Source organism: Coregonus clupeaformis, unplaced genomic scaffold, assembly GCF_020615455.1.
Source record: "Coregonus clupeaformis isolate EN_2021a unplaced genomic scaffold, ASM2061545v1 scaf0087, whole genome shotgun sequence".
Classification (NCBI taxonomy): domain Eukaryota; kingdom Metazoa; phylum Chordata; class Actinopteri; order Salmoniformes; family Salmonidae; genus Coregonus; species Coregonus clupeaformis.
In genome coordinates, this window is record NW_025533542.1 from 783,036 (window position 1) to 807,054 (window position 24,019).

The 24,019-nt window shown below is 43.6% G+C and overlaps 2 protein-coding genes across 3 annotated transcripts; both read right to left on the bottom strand.

Annotated features, from left to right (window-relative positions):
* Positions 1–297: 297 nt before the first annotated feature.
* LOC121557806 (zinc finger protein 721) lies at positions 298–13,490 on the bottom strand. Of its 2 annotated transcripts, none has more exons than XM_041871269.2 (7): positions 13,304–13,490; positions 12,590–12,806; positions 10,321–12,198; positions 6,810–7,573; positions 3,056–3,253; positions 2,705–2,837; positions 298–1,979 (listed from the first exon to the last, which is right to left on the bottom strand). In XM_041871269.2, the coding sequence occupies exons 1-7, from the start codon at positions 13,310–13,312 to the stop codon at positions 367–369; spliced, it is 4,812 nt and encodes a 1,603-aa protein (XP_041727203.2). In that variant the 5' UTR covers positions 13,313–13,490; the 3' UTR covers positions 298–366. The 2 variants fall into 2 exon arrangements, with proteins under 2 accessions (XP_041727203.2, XP_041727202.2); XM_041871268.2 differs by having other exon boundaries at positions 298–1,982.
* A 3,173-nt stretch (positions 13,491–16,663) lies between these two features.
* On the bottom strand, positions 16,664–22,245 carry LOC123483356 (zinc finger protein 664-like). Its single transcript, XM_045213200.1, has 2 exons — positions 21,651–22,245; positions 16,664–17,977 (listed from the first exon to the last, which is right to left on the bottom strand). The coding sequence occupies exons 1-2, from the start codon at positions 22,003–22,005 to the stop codon at positions 17,112–17,114; spliced, it is 1,221 nt and encodes a 406-aa protein (XP_045069135.1). The 5' UTR covers positions 22,006–22,245; the 3' UTR covers positions 16,664–17,111.
* Between the last annotated feature and the right edge of the window lie 1,774 nt (positions 22,246–24,019).

Genomic DNA, 24,019 nt, shown 5'->3' on the forward strand with positions numbered 1-24,019 from the left:
CTGTATGGAGGAGTGGGCCAAAATCCCTGCTGCAGTGTGTGCAAACCTGGTCAAGACCTACAGGAAACGTATGATCTCTGTAATTGCAAACAAAGGTATCTGTACCAAATATTAAGTTCTGCTTTTCTGATGTATCAAATACTTATGTCATGCAATAAAATACAAATTAATTACTTAAAAATCATACAATGTGATTTTCTGGATTTTTGTTTTAGATTCCGTCTCTCACAGTTGAAGTGTACCTATGATAAAAATTACAGACCTCTACATGCTTTGTAAGTAGGAAAACCTGCAAAATCGGCAGTGTATCAAATACTTGTTCTCCCCACTGTATAGGTGTGCCATTTGGGATGCCTTCATAGTAATTCAGTAATGATCTCCATACATCCAGGGTTGATAAGGAAACATCTGGTGTGGGATTTCTATCCTGTGAGTTTTCTCGTGAACATGTAAGCTGGACAAAGACTTAAACTGTTCGCCACAATTAGAGCAGTGATGAGGTGTCTTCCCAGCTGGCGCTTGTCTTTGGCGCTTTATCCCTTTTGGTGAAGTTTCTATGCCGTGTGATGACTTCTGGTGAGCACGTAAGTTCGACCTAGAGCTAAAACGTTTCCCACAATCGACGCAGTGATTAGGCTTCTCTCCAGAGTGTACGCGCTGATGAGAAACCAGGTTGCATGACGAATAGAACCTTTGGTGGCACTGTGAGCAGTTGTAAGGCTTTTCTCCGGTGTGAGTTCGCATGTGTATTTTCAGAGAGTGGTGATGCGCAAAGTTCCTCCCACAGATGGAGCAGTGGCAGGGTTTCTCTCCAGTGTGCGTCAGCATGTGTCTTTTCAGAGTCTGTGGGAGCTTGAAACGCCTCCCACATTCGGTGCAGAGGTAAGGTTTTCCTTCGGTGTGGGACCTCATGTGCGCCCTAAGGTGTGATGCACTGTAATAGCTATTCCCACAGTCGCTGCAGAGGTGGGACTTCACTGCTGTGTGGGTCTTCTGGTGTACGTTCAATTTACTTAACGAGGAGAAACATTTCCCACAGTCGCTGCAGAGGTACGACGCCTCTCCTCCATCTTCTTCCCCTCTTCTACTCTGCTTCTGCCTCCTCACGGGGTTATCCGGGTTCTCTCCAGTGTGTGTTCGCAGGTGACCCGCCAGTGTAGCTGTCTGGGCAAAGCTCTTCCCACATACTTTACAGCTGAAAGGCTTCTCTCCAGTGTGTATACGATTGTGGCTTGCCAGGGTGCTTGAATGAGCAAAGCTCTTCCCACACACGTCGCAGCTGCAAGGTTTCTCTCCTGTGTGTGATTTCTGGTGGTATGTCAGCATGCAAGAGAACCTATAACTCTTCCCGCACACTTCACAGTGGTAAGGCTTCTCTCCTGTGTGTTTTCTCTGGTGTATTTTCAACTTGCTCAATATAGTGAATCTCTTGTCACATTGATCACAGCTGTAAGGTGTTTCGGGTTCCTCTCCTGTGTGTTTTCGCTGGTGCGCTTTCAGCAGCTGTGAATGAGCAAAGCGCTTCCCACACTGATCACAGCTGTACGGTTTCTCTCCTGTGTGTGTTCGCCGGTGGCATTTTAAAGCCGTTGATTGAGCAAAACTCTTCCCACACTGATCACAGCTATAAGGCCTCTCTCCTGTGTGTCTTCGCCGGTGGGTTATCAACGAACTAATGGCAGCAAAGCTCTTTCCACAGTCGGAGCAGTGAAAGGGTTTCTCTCCAGTGTGTACTCTCTGGTGGACTACGAGTTCACCTGATCTAGCGAAACTCTTCCCACACACACGACAGCTGTAAGGCTTCTCTCCTGAGTGTACTATCTGGTGTGACTTTAAACCTACTGGAGTAAGAAAACCTTTCCCACACTGATCACAGCTGTAAGGCTTCTCCAAATCGACTGATCGCTGGATCACTTTCGACCCTGGGGCCTTTCCAGATGGCAAGCCCCTCCCACTGAGCGAGCGACCATTAGAGCTGTCTGCTGTGAAACAAAGACATGACGTTAAGGTTCCGCATTTGTTCCAAAGTACTTAATAATAAACCAGTATTAAAGACGTAAATTACAAACACTACAAAAATCAAAAATGGGTCAAAAAGTAAAATTGTGTTTTTTAGACAACTGCAAACTTCAAGGAGTAGGGCATTCAAGGAGTTGGTCTGATGGGTGCCCTCTGATGTCATCGGCCTCCCCCCTTGCTTCAGGAACAATAGAGGAGCAATAGAGAACAAAAGAGGAAAGCCCCCCCCCCCATCTTATGCTATGGAATGACTTACCTGGACCACTTATTGTTAAGTGGTTCCAGGTAAGTCATATTAAGTAAATCAGGTGTTAAATGAGGTGAAAAGGAGCCTGGAGGAGGCCTTTAAAGCATCTTCCCTATCCGATACAGATGAGCTGCTATACAACATTAAATAGGTTTAGCAAACATGGGTCAATTAATACGTATTGATCAATCAATTCACTTCCTCAGAAACAGATTGTTGTCTAATCCAGTGGTTCTCAAACCTCTCCTTGGGGACCCCCAGACGTTTCACCATGTTGTTGTAGCCCTGAACTACCTTACCTGATTCACCCAGTCAACGGCTTGATGATTAGTTGACGATTGGAATCATGTGTGCTAGCTCAGAAATAGTTCAAACACATGGACCGGCTGGGGGTCCCCGAGGAGAGGTTTGAAAACTCCTGGTCAAATCCACACTCACCCTTGTTGTTCTGTGTTTTTCTGCAGTCGACCAGCCGCACAGACAGCCTCTTCAGACCCCAGAGTAGAGAGGTACTGGGAGAGGCAGGACCCCAGCTCTTCAGGGGGGCGGAGGGAGGTGAGAGAGACGTGTCCTGAAAACCACAAAAAGGGAGACAGTACAAATCAGGTAGGAAACACTCTCCTACCGGTTAAGGAATTTAGAATCCTCAAAAGTCTCAGCAGTCCTTCCTTGATTTCTCTCATTCTCTGGACCTCCTGCTGTAAATGCATTGGAGGAGAAAGTCCAAGAGGAGGATCCTCAGATATCCAAGGAGGTTGAAGAATCCCTTTCTGACTGGGAGATACTCACACCACTCTCCCTCTGCTCTGGGGTGTGCCTGTCCCCCTCCTCCCAATCTCGGTCGCAGTCTGCAGCGTCATCATCATCTGATTGGCTGGGACTCATGGGTTCCGCCTCTAGTCCATTGCTAGGTAACCAATTCCGGTCGTCCACATCGCAGTCTACAGCATCATCATCATCATCATCGGACTGGCGGGGCGTCATGTCCTGGAAACAAAAATAATGTTGCAGTCACTTCCTGTTTAGAATGCACCCGTGTCCTCTAGAACCCTGGTGAGAGTTCTTAACTAGAGCCCATTTGATGTGTTCTAGATTTTGAGACTGACTACATCAGGACTGCCCAACCCTGGGAGAATCTCAATTGGATTTGCTTGATTCCTTGCATCCTCTCCTTGTGGATATCAAAACTCTTCCACGGTAGGATACAATAGAGTATCCTCCACCGGAAGAGGCAATCGTGGAGAGGAGCAAACTCCTCCAGGCACTTATTAACCAATTTACACTCTCCTACATATGGCGACCACTTACATTTTACATTTACATTTTAGTCATTTAGCAGACGCTCTTATCCAGAGCGACTTACAGGAGCAATTAGGGTTAAGTGCCTTGCTCAAGGGCACATTTACGTCATTTAGCAGACGCTCTTGTCCAGAGCGACTTACAAATTGATGCATTCACCCTATAGCCAGTGGGATAACCACTTTACAAATTTTTTTTGGGGGGGGTAGAAGGATTACTTTATCCTATCCCAGGTATTCCTTAAAGAGGTGGGGTTTCAAATGTCTCCGGAAGGTGGTGAGCGACTCCGCTGTGGGGGGGGGTAGAAGGATTACTTTATCCTATCCCAGGTATTCCTTAAAGAGGTGGGGTTTCAAATGTCTCCGGAAGGTGGTGGGTGACTCCGCTGTGGGGGGGGGGTAGAAGGATTACTTTATCCTATCCCAGGTATTCCTTAAAGAGGTGGGGTTTCAAATGTCTCCGGAAGGTGGTGAGTGACTCCGCTGTCCTGGCGTCGTGAGGGAGCTTGTTCCACCATTGGGGTGCCAGAGCAGCGAACAGTTTTGACTGGGCTGAGCGGGAACTATGCTTCCGCAGAGGAAGGGGAGCCAGCAGGCCAGAGGTGGATGAACGCAATGCCCTCGTTTGGGTGTAGGGACTGATCAGAGCCCGAAGGTACAGAGGTGCCGTTCCCCTCGCTGCTCCAAAGGCAAGCACCATGGTCTTGTAACGGATGCGAGCTTCAACTGGAAGCCAGTGGAGTGTGCGGAGGAGGGGGGTGACGTGAGAGAACTTGGGAAGGTTGAACACCAGACGGGCTGCGGCATTCTGGATGAGTTGTAGGGGTTTAATGGCACATGCAGGGAGGCCAGCCAACAGCGAGTTGCAGTAATCCAGACGGGAGATGACAAGTGCCTGGATTAGGACCTGTGCCGCTTCCTGTGTAAGGCAGGGTCGTACTCTCCGAATGTTGTAGAGCATGAACCTGCAGGAGCGGGTCACCGCCTTGATGTTAGCGGAGAACGACAGGGTGTTGTCCAGGGTCACGCCAAGGCTCTTCGCACTCTGGGAGGAGGACACAACGGAGTTGTCAACCGTGATGGCGAGATCATGGAACGGGCAGTCCTTCCCCGGGAGGAAGAGCAGCTCCGTCTTGCCAGGGTTCAGCTTGAGGTGGTGATCCGTCATCCATACTGATATGTCTGCCAGACATGCAGAGATGCGATTCGCCACCTGGTTATCAGAAGGGGGAAAGGAGAAGATTAGTTGTGTATCGTCAGCGTAGCAATGATAGGAGAGGCCGTGTGAGGATATGACAGAGCCAAGTGACTTGGTGTATAGGGAGAAAAGGAGAGGGCCTAGAACTGAGCCCTGGGGGACACCAGTGGTGAGAGCACGTGGTGCGGAGACAGCTTCTCGCCACGCCACTTGGTAGGAGCGACCGGTCAGGTAGGACGTAATCCAGGAGTGAGCCGCGCCGGAGATGCCCAGCTCGGAGAGGGTGGAGAGGAGGATCTGATGGTTCACAGTATCAAAGGCAGCAGACAGGTCTAGAAGGACAAGAGCAGAGGAGAGAGAGTTAGCTTTAGCAGTGCGGAGAGCCTCCGTGACACAGAGAAGAGCAGTCTCAGTTGAATGACCAGTCCTGAAACCTGATTGGTTTGGATCAAGAAGGTCATTCTGAGAGAGATAGCAAGAGAGTTGGCTAAAGACGGCACGCTCAATAGTTTTGGAAAGGAAAGAAAGAAGGGATACTGGTCTGTAGTTGTTGACATCAGTGGGGTCGAGTGTTGGTTTTTTGAGAAGGGGAGCAACTCTCGCTCTCTTGAAGACGGAAGGGACATGGCCAGCGGTCAAGGATGAGTTGATCAGCGAGGTGAGGTAGGGGAGAAGGTCACCGGAGATGGTCTGGAGAAGAGAGGAGGGGATGGGGTCAAGCGGGCAGGTTGTTGGGCGGCCTGCAGTCACAAGTCGCAGGATTTTATCTGGAGAGAGAGGGGAGAAAGAAGTCAAAGCATAGGGTAGGGCAGTATGAGCAGGACCAGCAGTGTCATTAGACTTAACAAACGAGGATCGGATGTCGTCAACCTTCTTTTCAAAGTGGTTGACGAAGTCATCCACAGAGAGAGGGGGGTTCAGGAGGGAGGAAAATGTGGCAAAGAGCTTCCTAGGGTTAGAGGCAGATGCTTGGAATTTAGAGTGGTAGAAGGTGGCCTTAGCAGCAGAAACAGATGAAGAAATGTAGAGAGGAGGGAGTGAAAAGATGCCAGGTCGGCAGGGAGTTTAGTTTTCTTCCATTTCCGCTCCGCTGCCCGGAGCTCTGTTCTGTGAGCTCGCAATGAGTCATCAAGCCACGGAGCTGGAGGGGAGGACCGAGCCGGCCGGGAGGATAGGGGACACAGAGAGTCAAAGGATGCAGAAAGGGAGGAGAGGAGGGTTGAGGAGGCAGAATCAGGAGATTGGAGGGAGAAGGATTGAGCAGAGGGAAGAGATGATAGGATGGAAGAGGAGTGAGTAGTGTGGGAGGAGAGCGAGAGAGAAAAGGAAACAAAGTAGTGGTCGGAGACATGGAGGGGAGTTGCAGTGAGATTAGTAGAGGAGCAGCATCTAGTGAAGATGAGGTCAAGCGTATTGCCTGCCTTGTGAGTAGGGGGGGACGGTGAGAGGGTGAGGTCAAAAGAGGAGAGGAGTGGAAAGAAGGAGGCAGAGAGAAATTAGTCAAATGTGGACATAGGGAGGTTGAAATCCCCCAAAACTGTGAGGGGTGAGCCATCCTCAGGAAAGGAACTTATCAAGGCGTCAAGCTCATTGATGAACTCTCCAAGGGAACCTGGAGGGCGATAGATGACAAGGATATTAAGCTTAAATGGGCTAGTGACTGTGACAGCATGGAATTCAAATGAGGAGATAGACAGATGGGTTAGGGGAAAAATTGAGAATGTCCAATTTTTCCAGTTTTCTGTTCACAGAGGAGAGGAGAGGAAGACTGAGGAGTCGAGGAGAAGACAGACTTTTGCCTAATTGAGAAAAGGCCCCCGTTTCTGGAGCGCTACCCTCCTGTAGGTTTTCACTCCAATCCCAGTTGTAACTAACCTGATTCAGCTTATCAATCAGGTAATTATTAGAATCAGGTGTGCTGGATTAAAGCAAAAACCTACAGGACGGTAGCTCTCCGGGAACTTGGTAGCTCTCTGGGAACAGGGGAGCTCTCCGGGAACAGGGTCGGGCAGCCCTAGTTTACATTCCAAATGTCATTGGGTCTTACCTCTGTAGGCACTTTCATTGGATTCTTCATTTTACAAGATCTGTTAGGTCTTCCAACTGCAGCCGATCTCTCTGGTTTTTCCCTTCTAGGTGATGTCCTGGGTATCCCCAGTCTTGGTGATGTCTTGGGTCTCCTCAGTCTTGGTGATGTCTTGGATCTCCCCAGTGTAGGTGATGTCTTGGGTCTCCCCAGTGTAGGTGATGTCTTGGGTCTCCCCAGTGTAGGTGATCTCCTGGATCTCCCCAGTGTAGGTGATGTCCTGGGTCTCCCCAGTGTAGGTGATGTCTTGGGTCTCCCCAGTGTAGGTGATGTCTTGGGTCTCCCCAGTGTAAGTGATGTCTTGGGTCTCCTCAGTCTTGGTGATGTCTTGGATCTCCCCAGTGTAGGTGATGTCCTGGGTCTCCCCAGTGTAGGTGATGTCCTGGGTCTCCCCAGTGTAGGTGATGTCCTAGGTCTCCCCAGTGTAGGTGATGTCTTGGGTCTCCCCAGTGTAGGTGATCTCCTGGATCTCCCCAGTGTAGGTGATCTCCTGGATCTCCCCAGTGTAGGTGATGTCCTGGGTCTCCCCAGTGTAGGTGATGTCCTGGGTCTCCCCAGTGTAGGTGATGTCTTGGGTCTCCCCAGTGTAGGTGATGTCTTGGGTCTCCCCAGTGTAGGTGATGTCCTGGGTCTCCCCAGTGTAGGTGATTTCTTGGTACCCTCAATTTGAAGTGATTTCTTGGGTGTTTGTAACTTGGATTTTCTGCCATGGTGGCTGGTCTCTGCTGTGGGAACACAATAAGGATAAACACAGAGTTAGTGGAGTTAAAGGAACTACCTTTCACCAGAGCCATAGGGAAAGTGGCACCCTATCCCTATGTAGGGTGCCACTTTCCCCATGGCTCTGGTCAAAAGTAGTGCACTACATAGGGAATAGGGTGCCATTTTCTCTATGGCTCCCGTTACCTGCTGGGTTTCACCCTTAAACCGGCCAAGTGGTTAATAATCACTGTTGGAGATAAAAGACTGTAGAAACACCAGGAAATCAGCTCCAACTGATATTCATTTTGGAAGTCAAGTATTCCCACGCATAGAGAGATACGCGATCATATACAAACGTGAGCAAAATAATTATATTTTAGTCAAATATTGTATCTGTTTGGGCTTTTTGAGGTCAATTTGCATTCTACAAATTATTAGTAATATTATGTTCCCGACCATCCGAGTTGACGACCCCTGTTCTAAGACCTCCATTCTATTCTCCCGTATTGCAACACCAGGGACTTTGTTCACAAAGCGTCTCAGAGGAGGAGGAGTGCTGATCTCAGGTCATCCTTGTCCATGTAATCTTACTGATCTAGAATCAGGTCATCCTTGTCCATGTAATCTTACTGATCTAGAATCAGGTCATCCTTGTCCATGTAATCTTACTGATCTAGAATCAGGTCATCCTTGTCCATGTAATCTTACTGATCTAGAATCAGGTCATCCTTGTCCATGTAATCTTACTGATCTAGAATCAGGTCATCCTTGTCCATGTAATCTTACTGATCGATCAGGTCATCCTTGTCCATGTAATCTTACTGATCTAGAATCAGGTCATCCTTGTCCATGTAATCTTACTGATCTAGAATCAGGTCATCCTTGTCCATGTAATCTTACTGATCTAGAATCAGGTCATCCTTGTCCATGTAATCTTACTGATCTAGAATCAGGTCATCCTTGTCCATGTAATCTTACTGATCTAGAATCAGGTCATCCTTGTCCATGTAATCTTACTGATCTAGAATCAGGTCATCCTTGTCCATGTAATCTTACTGATCTAGAATCAGGTCATCCTTGTCCATGTAATCTTACTGATCTAGAATCAGGTCATCCTTGTCCATGTAATCTTACTGATCTAGAATCAGGTCATCCTTGTCCATGTAATCTTACTGATCTAGAATCAGGTCATCCTTGTCCATGTAATCTTACTGATCTAGAATCAGGTCATCCTTGTCCATGTAATCTTACGCAGTAATGATCTAAAAGGCTAAACTGATCCTAGATCAGCACTCCTACTCTGAGATGCTTCATGAATACAAGTACAATATGGAACATTAAATAGCTAGCCTGTACTTAAATAGCTAGCCTGTACTTAAATAGCTAGCCTGTACTTAAATAGCTAGCCTGTACTTAAATAGCTAGCCTATACTTAAATAGCTAGCCTGTACTTAAATAGCTAGCCTGTACTTAAATAGCTAGCCTGTACTTAAATAGCTAGCCTGTACTTAAATAGCTAGCCTATACTTAAATAGCTAGCCTGTACTTAAATAGCTAGCCTGTACTTAAATAGCTAGCCTGTACTTAAATAGCTAGCCTGTACTTAAATAGCTAGCCTGTACTTAAATAGCTAGCCTGTACTTAAATAGCTAGCCTATACTTAAATAGCTAGCCTGTACTTAAATAGCTAGCCTGTACTTAAATAGCTAGCCTGTACTTAAATAGCTAGCCTATACTTAAATAGCTAGCCTGTACTTAAATAGCTAGCCTGTACTTAAATAGCTAGCCTGTACTTAAATAGCTAGCCTATACTTAAATAGCTAGCCTGTACTTAAATAGCTAGCCTATACTTAAATAGCTAGCCTATACTTAAATAGCTAGCCTGTACTTAAATAGTTAGCCTATACTTAAATAGCTAGCCTATACTTAAAGAGCTAGCCTGTACTTAAATAGCTAGCCTATCCTTAAATAGCTAGCCTATACTTAAATAGCTAGCCTGTACTTAAATAGTTAGCCTATACTTAAATAGCTAGCCTATACTTAAATAGCTAGCCTGTACTTAAATAGCTAGCCTATACTTAAATAGCTAGCCTGTACTTAAATAGCTAGCCTGTACTTAAATAGCTAGCCTGTACTTAAATAGCTAGCCTGTACTTAAATAGCTAGCCTGTACTTAAATAGCTAGCCTATACTTAAATAGCTAGCCTGTACTTAAATAGCTAGCCTATACTTAAATAGCTAGCCTGTACTTAAATAGCTAGCCTGTACTTAAATAGCTAGCCTATACTTAAATAGCTAGCCTATACTTAAATAGCTAGCCTGTACTTAAATAGCTAGCCTGTACTTAAATAGCTAGCCTATACTTAAATAGCTAGCCTGTACTTAAATAGCTAGCCTATACTTAAATAGCTAGCCTATACTTAAATAGCTAGCCTGTACTTAAATAGTTAGCCTATACTTAAATAGCTAGCCTATACTTAAAGAGCTAGCCTGTACTTAAATAGTTAGCCTATACTTAAATAGCTAGCCTATACTTAAATAGCTAGCCTGTACTTAAATAGCTAGCCTATACTTAAATAGCTAGCCTATACTTAAATAGCTAGCCTGTACTTAAATAGCTAGCCTGTACTTAAATAGCTAGCCTGTACTTAAATAGCTAGCCTGTACTTAAATAGCTAGCCTGTACTTAAATAGCTAGCCTGTACTTAAATAGCTAGCCTGTATGTATATACTCTATAATAGCTATCCTATATTTAGGGACCCTTCTCACCTTCTATCACAGCGCAGGGGGACTGCTGGTGTATTTTCATAGCTCTTTTCCGAGTGAACCTCTTCCCACATTGATCACAGCTGTAAGGCTTCTCTCCTGTGTGAGTCAGCTGGTGGGATTTCAGGTTGTTCTTCTGAGCGAAGCACCTCCCACACTCGGCACACTTGTGCGGCTTCACCCCAGAGTGGATCAGGAGGTGTCTTCCTAGAGTATTCCTGGCAGAAAACTGTCGTCCACAAACTGAGCAGCTGTGGGTTTTGATAGGAGGCTGGTCCGACGTTGCATTCTGCTCAGCGTGCCGTTTATTCTGGTGCACTTTCATACCACGTAGATAAGCAAAGTCCTGCCCACAGTCGGGGCAGGAGAACCGTTTCGCTCCAGTGTGCGTCCGCTGGTGAGCTTTCACTTGGGATTTAGTAGCGAACTTCTTCTCACACTCGGGGCAGTGGTACGGCTTCTCTCCCGTGTGTTTTCTCATGTGTATCTGCAGAAAAGATAACGTCAGGCAAACTCTTCCACACTCCGAGCAAGAGTAAGTCTTCCTGGGTTTGCTGTTCTCCCGTTGTCCTGTTCCGGAGGGGGGCTCCACTCGGATTCGGTGAATGCAGTGTTTCCTCTCGTGCGTCGACACAGTGGATCTATGAGTGAAGCGCTTGCCACAGTCAGAGCAGGAGTAGGGCTTCTCTCCACTGTGGACCTGCTGGTGTTGCATCATGCTCCATTTGGTGGAGAACCTCTTGCTACAGAAAGGGCAGCAGTAAGGGTTCTCCCCGGTGTGAGTCTTCAGGTGCCGTTCCAGCTTGAGCTGAGAGCTGAACGCTAGTCTACACACGGTGCACCAGGGGTCGATCACGTTCTCTGGGTGATGTTTCCGTTGGTGCTCTATCAGCTTCCCGTTGGTTTGGTAGTTCTCGCCACAGTCTGCGCAGAGGAAAGGCTTCTCCCCAGTGTGCATCCTCTGGTGGACTTTCAGCGTACCATTTTGAGCAAAACTCTTGCCCCGGTCAAGGCAGGAGTAAGGCTTCTCTCCTGTGTGGGATCTCCTGTGGACTTTTAGCGCTGATAAATGTTTACAGTCTTTTCCACACACTGAGCAGCGGGATGTCAGAGCTGGTGTGTGCCTCTCCTGGTGTTGTTCGGGTTCTCCTGATGTCAAATGTTCAGGTTGTTCTGATGTAGAATGTTCAAGTACTCCTAATTTAGAATATCCAGGTTCTTCATTTTCTTCCGATGTAGAATGTTCCGGTTGTTCTGATGTAGAATGTCCCGGTTGTTCTGATGTAGAATGTTCCGGTTGTTCTGATGTAGAATGTTCCGGTTGTTCTGATGTAGAATGTTCTGGTTGTTCTGATGCAGAATGTTCCGGTTGTTCTGATGTAGAATGTTCCGGTTGTTCTGATGTAGAATGTTCCGGTTGTTCTGATGTAGAATGTCCCGGTTGTTCTGATGTAGAATGTTCCGGTTGTTCTGATGTAGAATGTTCCGGTTGTTCTGATGTAGAATGTTCCGGTTGTTCTGATGTAGAATGTTCCGGTTGTTCTGATGTAGAATGTTCCGGTTGTTCTGATGTAGAATGTTCCGGTTGTTCTGATGTAGAATGTTCAGGTTGTTCTGATGTAGAATGTTCCGGTTGTTCTGATGTAGAATGTCCCGGTTGTTCTGATGTAGAATGTTCCGGTTGTTCTGATGTAGAATGTTCCGGTTGTTCTGATGTAGAATGTTCAGGTTGTTCTGATGTAGAATGTTCCGGTTGTTCTGATGTAGAATGTCCCGGTTGTTCTGATGTAGAATGTTCCGGTTGTTCTGATGTAGAATGTCCCGGTTGTTCCGATGCAGAAGGATTCCACTCGCTACCAGAGTTTGTATTGGAACTCTCTCCTGTGTGGATAAGAAAAGATAAACAGAGATGCAGGTGAGTCCAGTTCAATGTTGTTATTCTTCATTTGGTCCTGGGTGTGCAGGCTTTCACTCAGCCCAGCACTCCCACACCAGACTCAACTAGCCTATTCATTAAAAAAAGAAACTGTGTGGGTCAGTTGGTAGAGCACGGTGCTTGCAACACCAGGGTTGTGGGTTCGATTCCCACAGAGGACCAGTGTGAAAATGTATGCACTCACTACTGTAAGTCGCTCTGGATAAGTGTCTGCTAAATGACTAACATGTATAATTGTTTTTTCCCCATTGCAACACTGGTTTGGAATGAGACTTTCCATAGGCTTTAGCCCAGGTGTTAACCTTAGTGGAAAAGCCTTATTATTACAGTACCTACCAGTACAATTCCATGCCCAGTACATGCCAGCCTCTTTGACTGCAACATTCATTCCTGGTCTTATTTCACCACCGTAGTCGAGGCTCAAGGCAACCATCTTCTGACAACCCTGGTCACCCTCCTCCTTGTCACCATGGTTACTTTCATGACCAGGGGACACCATGGGTTGGGGTTCAGTGGAGCAGGATGGAGACGGGCTGGACGGGTCTTCAGAGTCCTATGATGAAGAGTGACAGTGCAGTTTTCACAACAAGCTACATTATGAAATGTAGGGATTGAGAGTGCAACAACATTAGGTAGACTCAGCGATATGACATCATCCTAAAGAAAACAGGTCGAATTCCTGTTTATAGAAATCAACAACTAACTAATGTTAACTAAAGCTAAACTTGCCAACACGACAACTATTACCTAGCGGGTGCCACTATCTTTATATTTAATTAATATTTGTCTAGCTAGTAGTTAGTTAGGTTGTTTAGTTTATAAAACAGTTAGTTTGCTAGCTAATTAAGTTAGCCAGTTAGCTAACGTTATGCATTTTCTTTCTAACTAGGATCATGTCATCATATCGATCCCTGTAGTTTGATATTACTACTATTTAGAAATACCCTCTAGTTACAATACATTCTATTAGGAACAACTTAAATCAATATTTGTTGAACTGTAGCTAGCTAGCTGGCGCACGCTAATTTTAGCTAGCTTTAGCTAATTTACCTGATCCATAATAGAAAGAGACTAAGCCGGTCTTTCCGTCCAACGTTTCCACCCGAGTGTCAATGTTAGGTAGCTTTTCCTAGTTTATCCTTGTTCAGTCAAATTGTCCTATTGTAGCTAGTTTTGCGCTGTGTAGATTGCGGAAGCTAGTTTAGCGCCTAAATGGGCCGCAAGCAACCAACGTCTGCTGCTGCACCAGTGTGTGGTGAACATAGAGAATGATAGATGCCTCTAGTGGCCAAAAGGCCATTTTAGCATGGGCAGCGGCATCGAGGGCTTCCACCATGCTTCCGCCATTTTAAAGTAGTCAAAGTAGTTAACAAGGGGGGGATTCCTGTGGGTTGTATCCTCAATGGCGCTGCCCAAGCTGTCACATACGCTATGTTGGCACAGATATAAAGATGAGTTCTCTATCTATCTCTATGGTTGTGAACAACAGGTGAGCAGCAATAGTTGAATCTGCGCTTCGCCTTCAAAATAAAAGTCTCCCATTGAATGTGACGCAAAAAACGGATTAAAATAGTGGAATCGTACTAGATAATACTAAACAAGGTTGGAATGTGGTTGTATAAATTCGATAAAAGACAATCATTAGTCTTCAGAATTGCATTGCGGGCATACTTATATTGCAATGTAAAGCCTTACCTATGGATCTTAGGTCCATGAAATGGGGTATCAGCCTACTCAGTGACACCCACAGATTACAATTATGAAGAGTTTACAAAAAATTATTGTGGAACTTTAACTGTGGTAAATCACCTTCCCAGTCAGTCTATTGTGTGTATTGGACATTCATATTGACCAACCACCCAGCTGTGGTGTAGTTAGAAGGTCTATTTCCCTGCTTTTGAGAGGAGCTGGCTACTGTACCGAGAGACTTCCTGCAAATGCGCTAACGATACTCCCGAGTGGCGCAGTGGTCTAAGGCACTGCATCGCAGTGCTAGCTGTGCCACTAGAGATCCTGGTTCGAATCCAGGCTCTGTCGTAGCCGGCCGCGACCGGGAGACCCATGGGGCGGCGCACAATTGGCCCAGCGTCGTCCAGGGTAGGGGAGGGAATGGCCGGCAGGGATGTAGCTCAGTTGGTAGAGCATGGCGTTTGCAACGCCAGGGTTGTGGGTTCGATTCCCATGGGGGGCCAGTATGAAAAATTTAAATAAATAATGTATGCACTCACTAATTGTAAGTCGCTCTGGATAAGAGCGTCTGCTAAATGACAAAAAAAGTATAATAATCTCACAGTATTCCTTTTAATAACTCAAAGACACTTGCAATTAAGAATAAGAATAACAAAGCGATCACCCCGCCTCTGTTTTGGTCAAAAGCGGAGGGATGGGCCAAGAGATATGGATGCAAGGACTGACATGCCATCAAAATTATATGTTTTGAGGGTATGCAGTGTTTATTTACATTTACAATGTTTACAAACATTGAAGTAAAACGAGCATATTTTGGGGGTTCTGATGGGTTGTGACACTTGAACTAAGGTCATGAGGCATTTATAAATAGCAGGTAGCTTAGTGGGTAAGAGCGTTGTGCCAGTAACCGAAAGGTCGCTGGTTCTAATCCCCAAGCTGACTAGGTGAAAAATCTGTCGCTGTGCCCTTAAGCAAGGCACTTAACCCTAATTGCTCCTGTAAGTTGCTCTGGATAAGAGCGTCTGCTAAATTACTAAAATGTAAATGTAATAAATTATATTCTTCAAGAAAAAAATATGTATATAGAATTAATTTATGTGACCCATTTTAAGAAACTAGGCGTATGTCACATGTTACTACTTCACAGGAGAGGCATTTGAACGTTGAAAAAAAAAAAAATCTAAATGCGTTATGTTGGCAGAAATGCCTTATGGAACATGTGAACTTTCATGTGCCTTAATAACAAACTTGTATGCCATCTGTCTCCGGATTACATCTTCAAACTAAGGGCAACCATGGCATCCATGACAGATGGAGAAGCCTTCAGAAGGTTACTTAAGGCAAAAACAAAAGGAGTTATAATGCGAACGTCTAGCAATCCAAAGGTTGTCATCACGCACAACTTTAGCATTGTAGCTAATTAGCTATTTTTAAACTACTTAGCATGTGAGCTAACCCTTCCCCTAACCTTAACCATTTAACCTAACCCTAACTCCTAGAGCTAGCTAATGTTAGCATTAGCAACCTAGCTAACGTTAGTCACAACAAATTGGAATTCGTGACATATCATACGTTTTGCAAATTCATAACATATTATACTAATTGCAATTTGTAACATATTGTGCGAAATGGATGATGGACATCTACAAATTAATACATACCGTACGAAATGTAACATACTGTATCATACTAAATAGAGTGTCTTGGATTTACATACAGAATAATACACAACGCTCTGAGACCAGGTTGTTATTTCTATATAGCCTACACCTTCTCATTCTGAACTTCTAAAGCGAGTGGGGCGGGTGTGGCTTTGTGACAACGATCGCAAGTGTAGCTGCTCACCGATTTGAGGCTCCAACACAGTTCCACCTCCACCACCACCAACACATCCGCTATGCGGGTGTCTGCTATCGCCGGTTAAGACTTGATCTGAATGAATCAGAGTAATAAAAGTAGAAAAGCAGATGGTGCATAATGCATTTGATAGTTACAAACATAAAAACACAGCTACCTACTACTGTGCTACATTCCGTTATGGGGCCCAAGTTCACAAATTAACTAAGTAAAACAAATAACTACCGTAAATACAAAAGGTTTCAAAGTTAGAAATAACAGTATCCTATTCAAATAAGATAGAACAGTTTTATGGTTTGAACTGCCATCCAACACACATACACATGCACACATCTCAGTCAAAAATATAAGACATAGCACAGTTTCAGAGTTCTCTAACAGATAGGTGAGCAGGGCATGCAGGCTGTCGCCACTTTATTTATCAGCAATTTGCCTAATAGGATCATGGAAACACTTCAACCACATCATTTTTCTGTTTCTATTCAAGCTTTTTTTTGGGGGGGTGAGAAGTAATTACGTCCAGCTGTTTTTATCGCCACAAGACAGTTCAATGGAAAAGCACTGTGGCAGGCAATTGTTGCATCTATTTTCTATGCAAACTTTCTAAATGTCGACAAAAATCACTGGACAAGTTAATGAACTATCTACTGTCGTAACAAATCATTTCAAAATAACCAGACATGTTTTCCCTTACGTCTTACATATAATATTGTCCTCAATCCACACTCTGTAACATGAGTCCATACTATTCCTTTCAATCCACACTGTAAGAACAATGCACTTGATTATCTGTAGTGCTGGAGGAATGACAGCAAACACAGAGCCAAGAGTTTGAAAATAACCATTTAATCACAGAAAGCGTACAAATGGAATCTGATGTGCTCTATATTCCAACTGACATATTCCATTCTAAGCATTTCTCTGTACTGTGTACACCTGTTGTATCCGGTGCACGTGACAAATTGCACGTGACAAATTAACTTAGATTTGAATTCATGTCTTGAGATTTGTTTTAAAACATACCAATACATTTTTTAGTAGGCTTTATCCAATTAGATTTCATTTGGCATAAACAAAAAGCACACATTTTCTGTAACAAATATGAGACAATGGGAGCAATTTGTGTGTGTTCACTCATGAATTCTAAGTTTCTCGTTCCGCACTGGGAGCAGTGGTAAGGCTTCTCCCCTGTTTGCTTCTCCCCTGTGTGTGTTACCTCATGGTCTTTCAGGTGCCCTAACTGGGTAAATATCTTTCCACAGTAGGATAAGTGGAAAGGCAACATTACAGAGTTTGTTAGCTTATGTTCATTTCATTCCACAGTGGGAGAAATTCCAAAAGGCTTCTCGCTTGTGTGTATTTTCTCATGCTGCTTCAGTTTCCCTAACTTCTTAAAACTCTTTCCACACTGGGCGCAGTAGTAAGGCTTCTGTCCTGTGTGTGTTCTCTCATGTATTTTGAGGCTCCCTTGCTGGTTAAAACTCTTTCCACACTGGTAGCATTGATAGGGCTTCTCTCCAGAGTGTATTCTCTCATGTGTTTTCAAGTTACATGACATGGTGAAATTCTTTCTGCACTGGGAGCAATGGTAAGGCTTCTCTCCTGTGTGTGTTCTTTCATGGTATTTCAGGTATGCTGACTGGGCAAAACTATTTTGACACTTGGAGCATTGGTAAGGCTTCTCTCCAGTGTGTATTCGCTCATGTCGTTTCAGGCCGTTTAACCGGCTAAATCGCTTCCCACAGTCTGAGCAGTGGTAAGGCTTTTCTCCAGAGTGTAAACCTAGATGTCTTTTCAGGGAATCTGATGAGGGAAAACTTTTTCCACACTGGGAGCATTGGAATGGTTTTTCTCCTGTGTGTACTCTCTTATGCAATTTCAGATGTGATGACCGGATAAATCTCTTTCCACACTGGGAGCATTGGAAAGGCTTTTCTCCTGAGTGTATTCTCTCATGTGATTTCAGGGAACCTGATGAGGAAAATCGCTTTTCACATTGGGAGCAGTGGTAAGGCTTCTCTCCTGTGTGCGTTCTCTTATGTTTTTTCAGGTGCCCTAACTGGATAAATCTCTTTCCGCACTGAGAGCAGTGATGTGGTCTTGCTGGTTTGGACGTTGCTGGGTCTGGTTCCTCTGAGGGACTCGTCCCGCTTTCAGAGTAAGAGTTTGGTCTCTCTCCTGCCAAAGACAAACAGAGTATTTTGTTTAACAGAGAATCTCCAGAGTGGGCTCTCTGCTACATTTGAAGTAATTACCCATTTTACACATAGAAATTGACATTACAGGACATTAACCAATCACATCCCTCCTTTAGGGTTGCACATTCAGTGAATCACCAGCAGAGGGACTTCCCTTTGAATCCATTTTCCCATTCACTGTGTTGGTGGTGCTTATAAAATTGATCATAACTTCAAAAGTAGCAGAGAGCCTACTCTGGAAATTTACATTTACGTCATTTAGCAGACACTCTTATCCAGAGCGACTTACAGTTCATCTGAAGTGTTAAGATCTCTGGGTGAGACAACCACATGTCAGTGATAGTAAGTACATGTTTTCCTTAATAAAGAAGTTCTCAGCAAAGTTAGCGCTAGTAGGAAAATACAAGTGTGTCTTATTTAAAGCTGCAATATGGGCGACCCGGCCAAATTCACCTAGAAATGCACGTTATAGATCTGTCATTCTCATTGAAAGCAAGTCTTTATATCCTTAGAGATTGAAAGTGTTAGGTTCTAGCTCTTGTGTATGACAAGTGTAATTATTTAGTGGACTGCAGTGGACTGTAATAATATAATAATAATAATAATAATAATAATAATAATAATAATAATAATAATAATAATATGCCATTTAGCAGACGCTTTTATCCAAAGCGACTTACAGTCATGTGTGCATACATTTTTACGTATGGGTGGTCCCGGGGATGGAACCCACTACCCTGGCGTTACAAGCGCCGTGCTGTATCAGCTGAGCTACAGAGGACCACAGACCGCAGAAATGTGTACTCCTGATCTCACCAACTCAGTGTGACCTTGTGGTTAAGAGTGTCCTCCCTGAGATCGGAAGGTTGCGAGTTCGATCCCTGGCCGAGTCGTACCAGATGCGCCTCACGCTACAGAAACAGGAGACAGGCCCAATGAGCCGTTCCAAGACGCTGCTCACTTCTCCTGACTGATAACAAGTCCTGTAATATGCATGGAGAAATCCAGGATGATGGAAAAGTACTGAAGTACATCTTCGTGGAAGGGAGGGGGTTAGATGTGCCAAGCTTATAGAGACATACACCCCCAAAGATACTTGCAGCTGTAATTGCTGCAAAAAGGTGGCTCTACAAAGTATTGGCTTTCGAGGGGGGGTGAATAGTAATGCACGCTCAAGTTCTGTTTTTTGGGGGGGGTCTTATTTCTTGTTTGTTTCACAATCAAAAATATTTTGCATCTTGTGTAAATCAAATGATACAACCCCCCCCCAACAAATCCATTTTAATTCCAGGTTGTAAGGCAACAAAATAGGAAAAATGCCATGGGGGGGCTGAATACTTTCGCAAACCATTGTATGTATTCAGCTGTTGCGTCTTTGAAACGTCACTCTGAGTTGGGGCTCGTTGTGTGATCAATATGTTTATTGTATATTGAGATATTGCTCTTCTTACCCGTTTCAAAGAGTAAGACACTCTTTGAAGAGGTAATTGTATTCTTAATCTAAACACTCAGAGCACACAGTAAGTTTTCAAACCAAAATGTCACAAATGTCCAAATTTGAGTTATTTCTCAATAATTATTTTGGATATAAATTTCAAAGGTATGCCCAATATAATTTCCCCAAAGGACCTTTCCATGGATTTAATTTGAAAAATAAATGATGTAGAGCTTCAGCCTGATATTGCTGTTTACGTCGTACATCATTGACTCTACCTTTTAATTTATAATAATAATAATTTCATTGAAAGTCGTGTATTGAGACTTAGCAAAGCACTACAGAAATAGATATTCAGAGATATTTAAATGGAAAAATATAATAAGAAGCATTTGATCCATTAACGTTTTGTTGGTGACCTTTGACCCTTTGACCCTTTGTAGCTTTAGGTCATTTCCATGTGAAAGGACTCATGAGCACCAACATGTGAAGTTCATAGGAGCATTCGGTAATGGGATTTCTGCAATTAAAATAGTCTCCAATGGGAAATCATAGTAATCACAAACCACAGTTGGGTTCCTAAGTTTAGACAGCACAGTACAGTACAGTAATGTAAGAAGTTAAGTATAGTATAGTATAGTACACAGTAGAGCACACTAGAGTTGAGTATACTATATTGTATTGAACTATACTCTACCCTACTCCACTGTACTGAATTATACTGAACTCCACTGTTCTGAACTCTACTGTTCTGAACTCTACTGTTCTGTACTGAACTCTACTCTACTGAACTCTACTGTTCTGTACTGAACTCTACTCTACTGAACTCTACTGTTCTGTACTGAACTCTACTGTTCTGTACTGAACTCTACTCTACTGAACTCTACTGTTCTGTACTGAACTCTACTGTTCTGTACTGAACTCTACTCTACTGAACTCTACTGTTCTGTACTGAACTCTACTCTACTGAACTCTACTGTTCTGTACTGAACTCTACTGTTCTGTACTGATCTCTACTCTACTGAACTCTACTCTACTGAACTCTACTGTTCTGTACTGACCTCTACTCTACTGAACTCTACTCTTCTGTTCTGAACTCTACTCTACTGTTCTGAACTCTACTGTTCTGTACTGAACTCTACTCTACTGAACTCTACTGTTCTGTACTGAACTCTACTGTTCTGTACTGATCTCTACTCTACTGAACTCTACTCTACTGAACTCTACTGTTCTGTACTGACCTCTACTCTACTGAACTCTACTCTACTGTTCTGTACTGTGCTGTCCTTTGATGTCCAAACGTTAGATTTGGTCCGGTGCGGACCAACCAAATGTGGTCTTGTTTTGTTGCAGAGCTCATTAAAATAATAGCCAGTGTGTAGAATAATACCCAAATATGTAAAGGAGGATATTGCATATTTATACCTTTGTGTAACTATTTAGGATTCATCACCATGAAGAGAAAATCCACTTCACGTCCTGTAGTTCAATAACCAAAATATATATTTTTCAAAGTCAGTGTCATGTCATAGATGACACCCCTTTCTTTCTGCAGACATCGTTGAATCTTAACTTGGAGCAGATATTTTTGGAAAAGGTGGTGGTGGACACATACAAAACTTCTGCATAGAGTGGTAAGGTTTGTGAAGCTTTTAAATCAATGGTTTTTCTTTGGCATTCATTTAAAGTAAGAAATCTGAGTCTCAGCGCAATTCCATGCCTTTAACAATTCCTACTACAGAACCAATTATTCAAGTGTAGAACTTTAGTAGCATGCCCATTTAAAGGGGCAATCTGCAGTTGCTACGGACATTTTTGGACTTATACATGTATTATACGTACCCGTTGATTCTGGAAATATATTACTTATTAATGTCTTATGAGCTTAGTTCAACTGTCATACCCCATCAGAACCCAAAATATAAGATTGTTTTACTCCAATGTTTGTAACCAAAGTAAATCTAAACAAACACTATATACAATCAAAACATGGTTAAAACTTTACTTTTGATTTCATGGATGGTCAGTCATTGCATCCACAACTCTGTCTATGATATTGAGAGTGGTTACGTTTCTCCAGCCCCATCTCTCAGATTTTTACAGAAACTGGGGCGGGGATCCCGCTTTGATACGGTTTCAACTGCTGATTGCCCCTTCAAAACCACACATTTGGATCAACAACTGCAGCGTTTGTGCCCATGTTTAAGACAGTACTCACTGGTGTTAAACAGATCTCCAGTACCCTCTTCTTCCTCCTCCAATGTGACAGTAATCTCCGCCTCTTCCTTCACTCCAAAAACGTCCCCCTCTTCTTTCACTGTGACAGTCATCGCCTCCTCCTCCTCTTTCACTCCGAAAACGGCATCCTCTTCTTTCACAGTAACATCCTCCTTCTCTTTCACTCTGAAAGCATCTTCCTCTTCATTCAATGTAACTTCTTCTTCTTTCACTGTAACAGCTTCACCCTCTACTTCTTTTTTGATGGTGACAGCCTCCTCTCCCTCCTCCTCTTTCACGAGAGCTTCTTTCTCTGTCCAGAAGACCTGCTCTTCTTTAGCAAGGGGCAAGGTCATGGTCGAAGATGTTAGCTAACCAGCTAGTTAGCATTAGCGACTAGCCCAGTGCTAGGCTAATTTAACAAGCCATCTTACTGACAACGTAAATATTAAATTAAATGGAGTATAGTAAATACGTGTTTAAAACACGTTGGTTAATATACACAAAAATGGTCAAAGAGCTCCAATGTTTCGGTTTTAGGTTGGCTGGATGGCTAGCTAGCTGTCGAGGTGGCTGAATCAGTTGCAGTGTTGTTGTTGAAACATCCCGCACCGTCCATTAGATTATACGTCACGCAAGAGGCACCAGCTGAAAGACTCACATCGCTATCTTCTGACTGAAGTGGGTAACGCAATTTAATAAAAAAAATATATATTATTGCAATTAATTAAACACTAAGCAGGTTTTCATTTACCCAGCATTATCTTCAAAAGATAGACTAATATTGTATCAGTTCGGCAGGTGTGGATTTGTCTTTTATCTAACTTTCTTTACTGCAACAAATGATTATGGAAACTGTGCAGTAGGGGCTGTAACTGAGCTGTAACTATGAGCTGTATGCTGGATGTTACGTCTAGTATAACATCCGGCTCAGAGTTACAGTCCCTTCAGAAAGTATTCATACCCCTTGACTTATTCCACATTTTGTTGTGTTACAGCCTGAATTCAAAATGGATTAAATATTTTTTTTCTCTCCTCACCCATCTATATACGATACCCCATAATGACAAAGTGAAAACATGTTTTTAGATATGTTTGCATGTTTATTGAAAATGAAATATAGAAATATCTCATTTACATAAGTATTCACATCCCTGATTCAATACATGTTCGAACCACCTTTGACAGCGATTACAGCTGTGAGTCTTTCTGGATAATTCTCTAAGCGCTTTGCACACCTGGATTGTACAATATTTGCACATTATTCTTTTTAAAATTCTTCAAGCTCTGTCAAGTTGGTTGTTAGCCTTGTGTTTCTGGTTATTGTCCTGCTGAAAGGTGAATGTGTCTCCCAGTGTCTTTGAGATATTGCGTAAACATAATGGTGGGTTTTACCTTAAACTGGCCATTTCAGTGTAACATTTTCTAGTGTTGATTCAGGAGTTAAATTAACACTCATTGGTGTAAAAGAACCCCAGTGTTGGTGTTAATAACCAATGTTAAACCAAAACCACACCCATCATTATCATATTTCCCAGCATGCTCTATTGCAGCTAAAAAAAATTATTTTTTTGTTTAAATATCTATGGTTTTGCATGTACATTGATTAACATACATTTTATATTACGACTCAGGATATGACCCAGATGCAGACACAGGAGGCGGATAGTTCGTTTCTCAGAATATTTATCATCACAAAGGGGGCAGGCAAAAGGGCAGGTCGAGGGCAGGCAGAGGTTCGTAAACCAGGTCAGTGTCAGGCAGGTACAGGACGGCAGGCAGGGTCAGGACAGGCAGAAAGGTCAGAACCGGGAAGACTAGAAAACAAATACTTGAGAATAGGAGAAATACGCTGGTAAGTCCTGACAAAACAAGACAAACTGGCAACAGACAAACAGAAAAGGCAGGTATAAATACACAGGGGATAATGGGGAAAATGGGAGACACCTGGTGGGGGGTGGAGACACCTGGTGGGGGGTGGAGACACCTGGTGGTGGGTGGAGACACCTGGTGGTGGGTGGAGACACCTGGTGGGGGGTGGAGACAAGCACAAGACAGGTGAAACAGATCAGGGCGTGATACAGTGTCTCTTGGAAAGCAAACCGAACCTGGTTTTCCTCTAGGATTTTTGCCTGTGCTTAGATCTATTCCGTTTCTTTTTATCCTAAAAAAAAACTCCCTGTTTCTAAAAAACATGTTTTTCACTTTGTCATTATGATGTATTGGTGTGTAGACGGGTGAAACGACAATCAATTGAATCCATTTTGAATTCAGGCTGTAACACAACAAAAATATGGAATAAGTCAAGGGGTGTGAGTACTTTCTGAAGGCTCTGTATAATATGATGCATTTGATCCAATAACGTCTTGT

Coding starts and splice junctions, on each gene's coding strand:
- LOC121557806 (XM_041871268.2), bottom strand. Junction 7,574..10,320: donor CCCCTGCGCTGTGATAGAAG/GTGAGAAGGGTC, acceptor GTGTTCCCACAG/CAGAGACCAGCCACCATGGC. Junction 2,838..3,055: donor CAGAGCAGAGGGAGAGTGGT/GTGAGTATCTCC, acceptor TGTGGTTTTCAG/GACACGTCTCTCTCACCTCC.
- LOC123483356 (XM_045213200.1), bottom strand. CDS start 22,005: ATGACCTTGCCCCTTGCTAAAGAAGAGCAGGTCTTCTGGACAGAGAAA. Junction 17,978..21,650: donor TGGAGATCTGTTTAACACCA/GTGAGTACTGTC, acceptor TGTCTTTGGCAG/GAGAGAGACCAAACTCTTAC.